The sequence below is a fragment of the Pagrus major genome, chromosome 13 (assembly GCF_040436345.1).
Source record: "Pagrus major chromosome 13, Pma_NU_1.0".
Lineage (NCBI taxonomy): Eukaryota > Metazoa > Chordata > Actinopteri > Spariformes > Sparidae > Pagrus > Pagrus major.
The window spans coordinates 23,139,753-23,154,663 of NC_133227.1; the positions used below are offsets into that span (position 1 = coordinate 23,139,753).

A 14,911-nucleotide genomic window follows, 5' to 3' on the forward strand; every position below is an offset into this window, starting at 1 on the left:
AATTAAAATAATTTTGGGAATATTTAACAAATTGTGGCATAATTAATGACAGGACTGTATTAAAGAGACTGCAATAGGTTTCTACATCAGTGAAGAGGTTTTGTTAATGAAATCACAAAATAATGTTACAGGTGATCTTTATATGTATATTACAATCCTTTAATTGTATCCGATTAAATTACAACATTTCAATTAAACCCCTTAAATTTGCGATGAAAAGCACCTCTGACTTCACAACATGAAATCACCTCAGTTACCTAATTAATGAGCAAAATCATCATTTGCAGCATTACATGGTAAAAGTTAGTGTGGATCCCACATTTGTAGTTAATTAAAGAATATTTGATGGGCTTTGTTCCACCGATTAGGTTTTGATTCCTCCATAAAAATAAAATAAAAAAATATTTCCAACAAGATGAGTTCTGTTTCCTGGAGATATGAGATTTCCACCTGACAGTGAAGATAACTGACTAGACTAATATCTATAAAAACATAATTAGTTATTAATTATTATTTGACCAATTATCTCCTGGTCAGAACCAGGGCCGTACCCCCGAAAACACCCAAAATTTGAAAATTATTTAGATAATGATTTTTTTGCTTTATCAGTTAATTGTTCAATATTTTCTCATAAATGATTCACAATACTAAATAAATAATAATAAATAATAAATAATAAAAAAAACAGAGTAAACACGCAATGACAAATAAAATACAGTAGAAAACAAAACACTAAATTGCACATTTTGTTGAAAGAATCCTTTATATTTATATATGTATTTATTTATATTATGTTGGAATTTAACTGTATTCAATCTTAAACTAAAATAGTTGGACGTAAACTTCACGACAGGTTTACATCCTCAGTGATCACAACTTTATTGTTCTAATAAAATTCAAACATTGTGCTCATCGTTTGTTTTTAACACAGATTGTATTATTCAGGTTCTTCATAAAATTAAATAAATCATTATATATATATATAAACAGAATTTTATCTCACAATTATGACATGGTGACGTCGTGATGTCGGGGCCTAGAAAGCAATCAGCTGCTTTTGTAACTACATCATCAAACAGAGTAAATGTAATAGTAATGTAATATTTAATAATTAATATAAGCAGTTCAGGAAATGCTAAAAACACGCCGATGAGTTCTGGATGTTGGATGCTCATCTCTCTGCTTCCATTGGGCTCGGAGAGCTCCACAAGCTTCCACCCTCTCCGGCCTGTGATCTTCCATGAACAGCCACACCTCCACCCCCCACGACCCCCGTGACCCCCCTGCCAGGTGTCCTAACGAGGAGGGCCTTAACGAGCTGTCTGCCTGCCGCCTGCTCTCCACTCCAGGCTTCATTAGAGGAAGGAACTGTGAAATGTTTTTAGATTCAGAGGAGATGAAGAAGAAAGGAAGAAAGGATGTGACAAAACAGAAAGAGGAAGAAAAGAAGGAAACAAATTATTCTCTCTGATTTTGTTTTAGCACTTAACTCCAAAATAAAACGAAATCTAATTAGAGTTTGGCGGCTTTAAAGTCGCTAAAATGAATTCAAACAATCAAAAAACAATTAAATGAACTGTTGGGTGCTTCAACAAAATCAAAGTGCGTCTCTTTATGGTTTCCATTTGTCTGATTCCTGATCTCTTTGGGGATGCCGAATGAATCCAAAATGGACTCTTGATTGTTTTCTGAACTTTTAAGGTTTCAAAGTAAAAGAACTGCAAAAAGATTCACAGTGACGCTTGGAAAGCCAATCAGAATCACTAACACAATAACTCACCATCTGTTGCCGGGGACAAAGTCCAACAAACAACAGAAACTCATCAGGATGGAGTCCTAGAAGTGACAAAAATAACAGACAAATTAAAAGTTCAAACGATAAACAAATTTATAACAATAATTTCAAATCTTTTAAGGCTGTAATTGATATTAATTTTATTAATTTTATTTTTGCAATCCTTCAAATTTGGATATTCAAGGGCCGTTAACAGCTGAACAAATGCGTTATTAACAAAACGGTAACTATAGCAATAGGCTTTGAAGTAATATTTACAGACTTAATGCTAAAAACATATGCAGCCTCATTTACATAAAGGACTAAATTATATTTGAACGCAATTAGTTGAAGAACAAAAAGTAAATCAGATCCTATTGATCTATTCTGACTTTCAGAGGATTTTTACGAGGATAAAGTGTAAAATGTGAAGCTGGTGGAGGATTGAACGTGCAAAAAGGAAAACAGAAAGTGAAGAGTTGATCATATAACATTTTTATTTTTCAACTCATGTATTCAGTTTTACATTTATAAAGCTGTAAGTGGGTTTTGTCTCTTCTGAGCCTCCGTCCAACAGGACAATCTGACTGGCGTTCTCGTTGTGTTGGTCTGTCGGTGGTGTGGACGCTGTGTGAAACCTCATATCTCTATTTACATTATTTTTTAGGACATTTAACAATTTTCTGATTCATAATCACAGTTTCATCTTGGATTGTGAAGTGAGCTATTACACGCCCAGTCAGAGTGGCTGCATTCAACAGTTTTGTTGGTGAAATCTTTTTTTAGGAGATATGAGGTTTTGTGGTAATGGCTGCGTTCTAAAAACGTTAGATTTTTGACTGGAGTTCTGTATGGAGAGCTTGTATTTCTTCCTCTTCATTGATGGTGTTTACTTTCTGTACAGACAATGTGGTTTTCTGCATGCAAGACTTGACTTTGTGTTTTGTGTTTCGGCTTCGCCCTCTGCTGCGTTTTGGCATTCGCGGCTGCCATGTTGTTTTCCAGCTCTCCGGTGACTTGACTCGAACTTGTTAGCTTTGTTAGCATTCCTCACTGGGAGCAATGGTGTCTGCTAGCCACGACCTAACAAAACGCCAGCAGTGCCGTCTTTGATATTCTGCGACTTTTGACCCGTTGTGTTCGTCTCAGAGGCTTTAGCAGCTTTTTACCGTCGGGAGAATGTAGAACTTTGTACAATCAGATTCTTACTATGATGATGATATTATTATTCTCAATATATCGCGTTTGTATATTTAAAAGCTTTTTAATGTTTGAATCAGACATCCAGTGCTACCGTTGTGTGAATCACCCTGTAGAGAACACATTGTGTATTAGTAGCTTTATTATTTTTTGTTAGTATGAGATGCATTATAGCGTGTGACACGAGTTCCCTTAGCAACCGCTGAATGTGTTTGCCACAGCGCCGCTGCCTTTTTTTTTTTACTTGACATCTCTGTGCCATTTGGCGTCCCGGCTCCGGAAATACTCAACGAACCGAAGGAGGCTGAACATCTGGTCAAATGTCAACTTGTGGCTGTTTCCGAATGACCTCTGACCTCTGAAACGTTTTGACTCCAAAAAGAATGGGGCCCTTTTTGATGATGTCACTAGTTAAAGGGTGGGGCTACAGTCGGGGCGGAGCCTGCTACTGATGCTGTATTGTTTGGTGTCAGTCTTAAGCTCCACCCACTAACAAAACCTTTTGAGTAACTACGTATATTGACTCTAGTACTGTCCTAAAATACAGTTTTGAGGTACTTGTACTTTACATAATTACTTCCAGTTTTTGCTACTTTATACTTCTACTGCACCACACTTCAGAGGCAAGGAGGTTTCACGTAAAAACACACAAGTGATACATTTATCAAAAATATGAGACATTGTTAAAGATTAAAGCAGTTGTTCTTAACCTTAAAGGCTTGAGATCCTTTAAATGCTAGCTGTTTTTTCTGACTTGTTCTGAATCAGGTGTAAAAATGTTTGAATTTAGGTCCTCTAATGGGCTAATTCGCATAAAGCCATTGCAAAGATGTGACCTACCTATAAACTTTTTGACGAGCCACCCACCAACCAAACTCTGTACAATTTTCTTAGCATTTAAGAAAAGCACAATGAAAGTCTTATGAACAGCTGAAGAAACAGCCCTTTGGACATGTGGTTGCTCAACAAACAACAATATCTGGGGATTTTGCCAACTAGGAAGCTGAGTACACCAAACACACATGTATTAAAAGTTCCTGCTGCTATTTTTTGCCATTTAAGAAGATACTGAACTCTTGACTCCTTAAGTTTTCGCCAAAAATTCTGTTAATTTGCTGACAGCAGCAGAGATCAAGCAGGGACGTTTTCTGTAACAACACAACAGATTTCTTTTTTTTGTTGAATTGCCATTTAAAGTATCTCATAAAGTTTTCAGCCACTGTTCAGGATAAAAACAGCAAAAGATGGACTTGGGTGGGAAGTTTCCCTGAGGTCTGGCTCTAAATGTTTCTCTGATCCACAGTTGGTTTTAGCCTCCGCATCAACAAATTTACCCCAAACTTGAGTGTGACCACAGTCGGGACGCCAAATGGCACCTGCAGAGTGAATGGCTGTTTTATACAGTAGACTAGTCTGTGTTTTCTAAACCTCCACTTTGACCTTTTAAGACCGAGAAAGTTTTATTTATTCGTGGTGGAAATCTTTGAGCTCCGGGGACGCTCAGATGCTCCCTGCAAATATCTGAGATGTCATTTTTTAGAACTATTTTGGTGTTTATGCTTGAAACTGAAGAATTCATCTTAAAGCAGATTTCACATGTTATTCCGATGAACCGATGCTCTGATGTTTTTCCTGTTTTTACCAGATGTTCAGTAGGTGTGGCTGCTCCGTATTTATCCTCATGAATCCAAAGCAGCGACTTCCAACCATCAAGTGATTGATTCAGTATGTGATCCGGAGGAGATGACAGATTCAGGATTTATGACTTTTTGCTCTGATATTCTCTCAGACGTGAATGTTTCCGTTCCTGGTTGGAAGTCTCTGTTTTGAAGCTTCACCTGCAGCACTGAGAGCACGTTCGCCAAGGGAAGCTTTTCTTATCGACGTGATGGGAAACAGCAGGAGGAGGTCACTTCAGAGACTGCAGAAACTCTAAGCTTTGTTAGCAATCCTTAGCTGTTCTTCTAGCCACAAGATAACAGGTTTTCAGCAAGCTAACATGCTAGTTTGTGGCTAAAATTGGTTACAGTTAGACATGCTAATAATGCTAACAGGCTAGCAAACCATTTACCCAGGAGATTAGAGTTGTGGGTTTCTCAGCACTGATACTAAACCTTTTAATTGTTTTTTGTTTAACTCTTATTATTATTTATTATTATTTTGCACTCGATGTAATAACATATATTTGTTTATTTTCATGTGCTATGAGGTCTAAATGAGGTCCAAGGTTTCAGTCACAGGAGAAATTATATCAAAAATGTAGGACACGTCAAACTGAAGCTTCTGTTGACTAAAACACGATATTGATCTAATAGGCCGAGACTGAACAGGATAAAGAAACACATAGCTGTGTCATGCTAATGTTAGCTTGTGTGCTAACTGATTTCTGATGACTCGTTATGTAAAAATTCTATATTGGTGGTTCTGGAGGTTTGGATTTGTGTCCTCATGTCCAATTGTACATACAGTCGGTGCAAAGACCAGTGACAGTTTTAACAAGCCACCAACCAAACTCTGTACGAATTTTAGAGTATTTAAGAAAAGGCAAGAGGTTCAATTTGTATTTATTCAGTTTTGTTCATTCTGTTCAGTCATTTATAGTTTCAATTTGATCTCACTATAGTTTGGTCAGTTTAAATGTGTGCACACATGTACTTTTGGTGGAAAATTACAGAATATGAACTCCTCTTTATGTCAATAAAGCCCCAAATTCCCATAAATGTAACTGTGGACATAAACCAACCAAACTCTGTACAGTTTTTGGAAGATTTTAAAAACAAATTCAATTTGTTCCTATTGTGGTGGAGGATTAAGCCAACTGTTAACCTTGCTATTATTTTTTTCAATAACATTGTATGACATTTCCATAAATATAACCGTGGTCATGAACTCGAGCAAAAGCAAAACAATATTTGGAATCTTCAAAAAACACACACAAAATATTTAAAATGTCAATATTTATTCATCAATTTAACTGTTGAGTTATATTTAGTGTGAATATAATCACGCACAATATGTTCTGAATGTTGTTTCACATCCTCGCTACAATGTCAGATTTATCATTTAGGTCTAGAACGTAGATTTTTTTGCCTAAAAACTGTAAAAGTCTTATATATTTAGTCTAACAATGATCAGAATCTGCCTTAAACACGTGTAATATGTGTTAAATTATAGAATGTAAACCCTGACTATATGACCATATGTCATAACCCCCCAAATTCCCGGAAACCTGAACTCAGGTGCCCACCAAACTCTGTGCAATTTTTGGGGTATTTAAAGAAACAACATTTCTAATTTTATTTATTCATTTAACTGGTTTCTATAGCGTAAATTTGCTCTTTCTATGGTCGGCTTTAAACATTGTTTCTTTACACATCATTAGTTTCTTTCACGACTGAAACTTTGAGCCTGTAATAGAATTAAAGGTTTGTATCAGTGTGAAGTTTTGTCTGAAGCTCTTTTGCTCTTTGCGGTAATCGATTGTTTGGCTTTTGGCTTTTCCTTCAGAAACAGAAATGAAAAAGAGATAATAAGTAAAATATCCAACAATAAACAAACATTCATCTTCTCATTTATGGATATTTTTTAAATCAAAATTAATTATTTTTCTCTTTTCTGTCTGGAAAAGTAAAATCCAAAGTTCAAACAGACTGACTCCTGCCTGTTTCCTCTCGGTCATGTTCATGCTCTGCAAAATCAATAATCAATGATCAATAATCAGCTCCTTCATATCCACTCAGCTTTTTCTACTATGATGGATATTGTACTGTACTGTATTAACTCCAATGCTGCATGCTCAGTGTGTAACAGTGTGAACTGTGTGTGTGTGTGAGAGAGAGAGAGTGAGAGCGAGAGAGTGTGTGTGTGTGTATGTGTGTGTTTTTAATCTTTTTTCTTTTGTAGTTTTTTGGAGTATTTCTTCTTCTGCATCGTGTTCAAAGTGTTTCTGTAAATAAACTGAGGTGGTCAAACGCTGCCGTGTGATTTCCTTCGAAGACACAAACACATCCGATCGTGTGCGTGAGGACTCTTTGTGCTGATTCTTTTGCTTCACGTTGAATTTCTTTGCCGGAAAAAGCAGATGAGTCAACAAGTGACATTTTAAAAAAAAAGTGCAGGTGAAAAAGAAAGAGGCTGTTGTTCAGGTTGACTCACTGCTGAGAGAGCAGAGTTTAAAACATGTTAATGTTCCTTTAAAGAAATTATCCTGAAGAGATCTTTTACCAACTTATTCCTTCATGATCAAAAAGTCCAGAAAATTGATTCATAAATCAAAAATCAATCTGGATTGGGATTGACAGCCCTGCTCTTTAGGAGCAGATGAGACAGCGGTTAGCTTTAATTAAGAAATATCACACTTCAAAGGGTTCAGGTGCAGATAATCCTCTCCTATAGGCCACATGCTGTACATCTCCATTAAATCTCCTTTTAATCTCCCCCAACTGACTTCTTTAAAGGAACAGTTCACCCAAATGTGAAAATCTTTATTTCACCCCCATGCTGGTGAAAAGTCAGCTGAAGTTTCGTAGTCCGCTTAACATTTCTGGAGCTTCACAGCAAAACAGTGTCGCAGCGTTCTGCTGAACAACTGAAGAAGATGGAGACTTTACCGACTGACAACATCAATACAGCTTGTTTGGGGTAATCCAAGTCCAAGGAGAAGGTGTGCGCCAACGCTTTTAGCTTAGCAGCTACAGTGCAGGTTTCATCTTAATAAAAAGGTTGTAAACAGGTGACAGAACGAACAACTTAAAGGCTCCTCTGAAGCCTAAACAGAGTATTGATCTGTAGGATTACTTCATTATAGCCTCTTAGAAGCGACGCTGTAAAGTTAAGGAGCCTGATTCAGATTTGTTTTGCTGTCTTAAATCTGAATTGGATGAATTAAAATAGCCTAAATGGAAATATAATAGGCAAAGTGTCATTTCCTTTTATTGTAGATGACAGTTAGATGACATTTAAAGTTATAAAAGCTTGAAACTGCTAATGGAGCCTGGTAATGTCAGTGTGCCTGTCAGAGGTTGTCAGCTGATCCTGGGAAAGTTTTGTCTGAAAATGTTGAACTTAAAGACTTAATTTGGTCCTGAACTCATGTTGTGTTTGTTGTTTTCATGTGTTTTCCTGTTGGATTCATGTCGGTAGATCCTTGCAGGTGGATGCAGCTTCAGCCAGTAAATGTGTGAAAGTCTGACTAGTAGTTCATCAGTTCAGATTCATGATACAAGTTTCCTTTTTATCTTTTAAGTCAACAACATTTTATGACACTTAGTCAGTATTTAAAATGTCATTATTTATTCGTCAATTAAACAGTTGAGTTGTATTTAGTGTAAATATAATCACACACAATACGGTCTGAATGTTGTTTCACATCCTCGTAGGATTTATCATTTAAGTTTAGAACGAAACAATAACTCCCTGTAATATCATTTCATGTAGGGTTTATTGTAGGAGTCATGTGTTAAATATGTTTAATTATAAAATGTAAACTGACTGTTTGACTGTACGTCATTAAACCCCAAAACTCCCTAAAAACCTGACTTGTGGGTGTGAACTCAGGTGCCCACCAAACTCTGTGTAAATTTTGGGGTATTTAAAGAAACAAGCAACATCCTTGTGGCTTTTTCATACCGATATTGATTATCGGAATTGAAGGAGACTGAAAACCAATATTTGGAACTGATTTCATTTGCAGTAAGAATTTAAATCTTTGTGTCAAAATTTCGAACAATCAGTGATGAAATAAACCTAAATACAATTTACTCACGTAGCCCACAAGTCTTAAATACAATTTTAAGGTACTCTGCTTGAGTATTTCCTTTTTCTGCTACTTTATACTTCCTCTCCACTTCCTTTAGTTGATACATTTAGTTACTAGTTATGTTGCAGATTATGATTATTCTGTGTTTAAAGGCTATTTATTGTGACGTGTTGCCAATCAGATAGTGTTGAGGTGTGGGTGGGACATTGTGTGAGAGGATGTTGCATCGGAGCCAAAGTAGCACATTTTTAAATTAGTTTATTTTATCAGTTTATTGCCTGATTTTTTATGAGATGAAATCAATATATATTTTAACAATTCAATTTATATTCAACATATAGAGGGGAAATATGACCTTTTTTTTGTAAAAAAAAAAAAAAAAAGGGGTCAAAATAAAAACATGCAGAGACATTTAAAAAAATCTACATATCAAAGGGAATTAGGAAAATGGTAAATATGTATAAATAGAAATAAGTAGATGAATAAGAAATAATGGTCATGAAAATAAATTATTATATTACAAATAAATGTTTTTTTTAAAACTGCCTCACAAACAGGAAAAGACCACAAAACAAAAAAAGTAAATTCACATTTGTTTTTTATTTGAGTATTTGCTCCTTTGATTTATTAAATAAACATGAATATTAAATATAAAGTGGATATAAGCTGCATTAAAAACACTCATATGTGTTGTTCTTGTAAACACCACGTGGCGGCAGCAGCAGCTCGTTCCCGCGCTGCATCGCCTCAACTTTGGCCCCGGAAGCGGAAGTTCCTTCCTTTCTTGTTTCTGCTTCGTATAGAGACACACAGAGGTGGGTTCTCCTCAGCGATTTATCCAACTTTAATCTGCTTTTTAGGTGAACATCCGATAATTTAATGTGTCCCAACTTAATCTGAGATCATGTTTGTTTCTGTTCGGGGTGAAATTATTTCTCTGCGAGAGACTTTATGTGTGTTTCTACGTGTTTTTCTGTGCCGGTGTCTGAGAGTTGAGTCGGCGAGCTGCCGCAGCATGTCGCCATTTTAGCTCCGAGTGTTGAGATTACAAGCGGGAAAACAACTTTTACGCTTTAATTAAACTCACTACAGAGTATTTAAGGAGGTACGTAGATGTGTTATTATACCGTCCAGGTAAATCAGGTGAAAATAGGTCAGGTCAGACTACATTTGTTGCTAGAAGCTAGCAGGCTAACGTTAGCATCTTGTCAAAACTGCTGGTGGTCGCACGTTTATTGCGCAATTTGTCGATTTACATTTAATTTAATGTTGAACAACAAGCGGTTCACAAAGGTGGTGTGAAGTTGGTGGGTTATGAGTGACGATATGACTGAAGCACCAAGAACAAATCCGTGTGATACAGATGCAGGTGAAGCTAACATTAGCCGACAGTGTGCAGATTGGATACTTAAAGCATCATGGAGGACGATGTGTTGAATAAATTGGGTCAGTGGGAAACACTGGGTGATTTCTTGCAGCACTACTAGCATCTATTTGATGAGCTTTAATTTTGAAATGCTGTCCTACTTCATGTTGTGTAAAACCTGAGTTAGTCACATGGCAGTATGTAAATTGCCTGTTTCTCTATGGGACTTTTGAATGTCCTCCTGTTCAGACTCAAAATCAGTGGAAGCCAAAGTTTACATGTGGATTTACTTGTTATATTACTTATAATTTATTTAAAGATGGTGCTATTAAACTGGATTAAAGGATGACGAGCATCCTGTAGAAATATTGTTGAACCAGAATGTGAAACGTTGATTTGGGGACGAATCTCCATCATGTGGAAATATAATAAGTGTCGTCTTAATGTCGAAGAGTTATTAGAGCTTGAAACTGATCAAACCTGGTGATGTCGGTGTGTTTGTCTGGTCTGTCCCCTGTCAGATGATCTTTTTGTCTGAAAATGTTCAACTTTAAGACTTAGCTTGGTCCTGCGCTCAAGTTGTTTGTTGTAGGAAGTTGTGTTTTCCTGTTGGATTCATATTAGTAGATCCTTGCAGATGGATGCTGCTGATGCTCTGCAGCTTCAGTCAGTAAATTTGTGAAAGCTGCTGGAAGTTCATCAGTTCAGATTCATGATACGAGCTGCTGTTTCTTCTTAACTTTGAACTTTTCTCCATGATTTTATCTCATAACTTCACCCAGCAGTAGATCAGGGACTTCGGAGTATTTTCAGTATCATATAAAGTCGTATGTTCTGTTGTCTTGGGGTCAAACCAATATTTTCACAAACAAGTTTTCCTCCCCCAGGTTGAACCTATAGCTCTTTGGATCTGTTAAATGATTGTAATGTTTCAGCACGAGCAAGAATCTTATCTTTTGACCATGAAAATATTTAAGGAAGAGCTTGAGGACTACAAGTCAGAAATAATATTTAAATTTTAGTGGAGCTTCTCACCCAACTCTAAAGTGTTGGTTCATGAAGTGTATGGGGATGATGTGGACTCTTCCTCGTGTCTAACTCTTTCCTCCTCTTCATCAGACGATGGCTCCTCGTAAAGGGAAGGAAAAGAAGGAGGAGCAGGTCATCAGTCTGGGTCCTCAGGTGGCCGAAGGAGAAAATGTGTTTGGAGTTTGCCACATCTTCGCCTCCTTCAATGACACCTTTGTGCACGTCACCGACCTCTCCGGAAAGTAAGTTCACATTCAACAGGTCTCATGACAACAGTTTATAATTTTTGTTGCAAAGCCATGAGCTACCATCTCTTACTCATGCTTGACGACATTCTTTACTTGAGTGTTGAGCAGCGGCAAGCACGTAGGGGAGGGTCCCTGTTGCAGCCCTGTGCTTGTAGCACCAAATTTCTACACAAAGTGTAAATGCTTCCTCGCAAAGAGTTTTCCTCTTACAGATAATGTCATGTATCACAGCACCACTTGAGAATTCATCACGAGGAGAGCAAATAGTCCAGCGTTAGGAAAGTGTTAAAGTAAATCTCGTCTGTTTATGGTCCATACAATGTGCACATAGTCAAACATCTGCATCATGTTAAAAATAAAAACAAACTTACCTGGCCTTGATCTGAAACAGAAAGGAAGTGTTTGTGTATCCGATGTCTGATGGTCCGTTTGCCTCCAGGGAGACAATCTGCCGTGTCACCGGTGGGATGAAGGTGAAGGCCGACAGAGACGAGTCGTCTCCATACGCCGCCATGTTGGCAGCTCAGGACGTCGCTCAGCGCTGCAAAGAGCTCGGGATCACAGCTCTGCACATCAAGCTGAGGGCCACCGGAGGAAACAGGTACACACCACACCTGTCTGTGGGACTCCAGTTTGTGTATGTTTGTCAGTTTTACAATGTGACTGAACTTCCTGTCTGTTGGTTTCAGGACAAAGACTCCTGGACCTGGAGCCCAGTCTGCTCTCAGAGCTCTGGCTCGTTCAGGCATGAAAATCGGACGTATCGGTGAGTCGTCAACACAGACACACTCCTACCTGTCTGCAGGTCACCTTAAATCCCCCTCAGTCTGAGTTTAATCATGTCAGTAATCATATCTCCATGCATTTAACTGCAGCTGATCTGAGATCAGGTAGTCAAGAATTTATAGATCATTAAATCAGTCTGCGCTGCTCCTCTCTGATGGCTTATTACATATTTTTCTCCTTTTTTACATTCAGGGGTGAAAAGTATTCACACCCTTGACTTTAAAGTACTAATACCACACTAATACTTTTCAAGTCAAGTAATGCACGTAAAATGTACTTGTGTGCTTTCACACCTAAATTGGTTCAGTTAAAATGAAGTCTGATCAGTTTGCCCAGTTTGTACAACCGAACTGGGCGACCTCAGGATGTCATGATACCTGATGTGCGATTTTTGGACTATTTTACTAAATTATCAATTCAACTACTAAACATAAAATCTGTTCAGGAAGCATCTCAGAGTGAAATGAGCCAGTACAATATCATTTGGTAACCATGGTAACATGTGCAACAGCATGTGGTGCTCTCCTGATGGGTTTTAAGTCCATTAAAACTGTGACAGGGATCCCATAGTAATAACTGCTGCAATGTTTCTGTACAAAATGCCTCTTTTGCATCTTAACCATTTATTGGTATTCGTGACATTTGCGGTCTCTTTAACATGAAGAGAACATGAGAAACATTTAAGTGCTGCATGAATTGTCCGTCAGCCAAATTTGAGTTTGTCACAAGGGCCCATAATGAATTGTTGGTAAAAGAAGTTCAAATATCATCACAATGTGTTAGTTTTTATATTATTGGAATACTTTGTTTCCAAAGAATATTCCTGTAGTGAGATTTTGTCTTGAATAAGAAATATAAGCAGTAAAAAGTTGAATATTTCCCTCTGAAAGTAGAAATTGAAGAAAAAGGAAATACTTGACTACAGTTTTGTGATCCTTTTCAGTCCTGGGGTAAATGAACTGTCCCAGCGTGAACTGAGCCTTTAGACAGTTGAAGTTTGCGTTGTAGTGTAAAAGTCGTGTCTGTTTCCAGTCTGCAATGTTTGACCTCCTGTTTCTTCTTCTTGTGTTTGTTTCTTCTTCATTGCTTTGATCAGAGGACGTCACTCCGATCCCGTCAGACTCGACCAGAAGGAAGGGCGGACGTCGCGGTCGCCGTCTGTAAACTGCACCAAGATTTTCTGACAATAAAAAGTTTGAACTCAAGTCTGTTTCCACCAAGTCTCTGTTTACTACTGATCTCTGATCAGCTGTCAATAACAAGTTCAGTCAACTGTCAGTCAATAGAAGAGAAACTGATAGATCGGACTGTCTGGTTTGTTTGTTTTTCTGACAAGACAAAACTGTTTCAACTTAGTTGTGACTGTTCAGTTGAAACAGTATTTTATTGAAACAGTATTTGAAAGATGATTTAAAGTGGAGAATTGAAGTTAAAATGGTTGAAAATGGAAAGTATTTATAAATGGACAGTTTAAAGAAAATCGACATGAACGTAAAATTGATTTGTATTTAGCAGGAACTACACAAGACTAAAAACTGGGGGAATCTGGGCCTCGGACATAATTATATTCAGATAATCCTCAAACTATTCTTGACAATTCTTAAATTCAAAGTTTTTGTTTTTCTGTTTTTCTTCAGTGTCTAGTTTTATGCAGTAAGTAACTGGTGTCTACAGCTTTGACTCCCTGCTGAAGATCATGTGATATGGTTGAAAGCTCAGGAACAGTTAGCCTGCTAAATGGACCTTGATTATTAAAAATAAACTTCATTTTGATTTTCAGTAATAAAGGTATTAAAACTGAAGAGTAAGTCTTGTGTATATTAAACTGAGAACACTGACACTTTAGGTGTTCACATTATTGTGTCCACCCCTTGTATGTGCAGTTCATGCTGTCTGCCAGCAGGAGGCAGCAACACACAGTCTGACTTTAATGTTTCGACAACAGACTGAACACAAGAAACCTTGAAGTTAAATGATGAAATAATGAACCGGTGACATTTAAATCACTGACATTTACACGTCTGTGTGTGTCTGTGGGCCTCGACTACCCTTTAGTCTCCCATCATGCAGCTGTGTCACTCCCTGGGGATTGTGGGTAGGAGTGGTGTGTTGCTCGAGGGTTTGAACAGCAGCTCAACATGAGATCTGAGAAGCTGCAGGAGGAGAGACCCCCCACAGATCCACTTCCTGTTTCTAAAGGTCGAAGTCTGAAGAAACACGAGCTGAAGAGAGTGAAGCTGCTCCTGAAGGCTGGGGACAGTCCGAAGAAATGTTTCCGACAAATAAAATGTGACGTCTGGTGGTTTTGAGTCCCTTTGTGGTCTTTTTGAGTCTGGTGTCTTTACAGTGGTTTGAGTCTTTGCTCTCAGGTGTTTGTGTGTAGTTTTGTGTCTCTATGGTCTTGTGAGTGTGTTTGAAGTCTCTGTAGAGGTTATGCATTGTTTTGAGTTTTGAGTCTCTGGTTTTGCATCTCTTTGGGCTGGTTTTGAGTTGGGCTGGGGATTCTCATGAACATTTTCTTTCCGGAGAATTTTTTTTTTTTTCACGTGTGAAACAAATTTAAAAAAAAAAAATTCAGGAGAATCGTTTTTCATGTGTGAAACAAAGTGAAAACAAAATTTCCAAAAAAAAAAAATCATATGTGAAACAAAAAGAAAAAAAAAATCAGGAGGAAAACTTTCTTTCAGGAGATTTTTTTTTTTTTTCATTTTTCATGTGGGAAATAAAGTGAAAAGAAAATGTCAAAAAAT

The 14,911-nt window shown here is 37.4% G+C and overlaps 1 protein-coding gene across 2 annotated transcripts; it reads left to right on the top strand.

The window, feature by feature from the left end:
• The first annotated feature begins 9,506 nt into the window (after window positions 1-9,506).
• Window positions 9,507-13,366, top strand: rps14 (ribosomal protein S14). 2 transcript variants are annotated; one of them, XM_073479171.1, is made up of 5 exons: window positions 9,507-9,547; window positions 11,218-11,369; window positions 11,815-11,976; window positions 12,065-12,141; window positions 13,258-13,366. In XM_073479171.1, the coding sequence occupies exons 2-5, from the start codon at window positions 11,221-11,223 to the stop codon at window positions 13,323-13,325; spliced, it is 456 nt and encodes a 151-aa protein (XP_073335272.1). In that variant the 5' UTR covers window positions 9,507-9,547; window positions 11,218-11,220; the 3' UTR covers window positions 13,326-13,366. The 2 variants fall into 2 exon arrangements, with proteins under 2 accessions (XP_073335272.1, XP_073335271.1); XM_073479170.1 differs by having other exon boundaries at window positions 9,511-9,592.
• Window positions 13,367-14,911: the final 1,545 nt, after the last annotated feature.

Excerpts from the sequence above, each read along its gene's own strand:
- rps14 (XM_073479171.1), top strand. The coding sequence starts at position 11,221 with ATGGCTCCTCGTAAAGGGAAGGAAAAGAAGGAGGAGCAGGTCATCAGT. Across the intron at positions 11,977-12,064 it reads AGGGCCACCGGAGGAAACAG|GACAAAGACTCCTGGACCTG; the intron begins GTACACACCACA and ends TGTTGGTTTCAG. Across the intron at positions 12,142-13,257 it reads CATGAAAATCGGACGTATCG|AGGACGTCACTCCGATCCCG; the intron begins GTGAGTCGTCAA and ends TGCTTTGATCAG.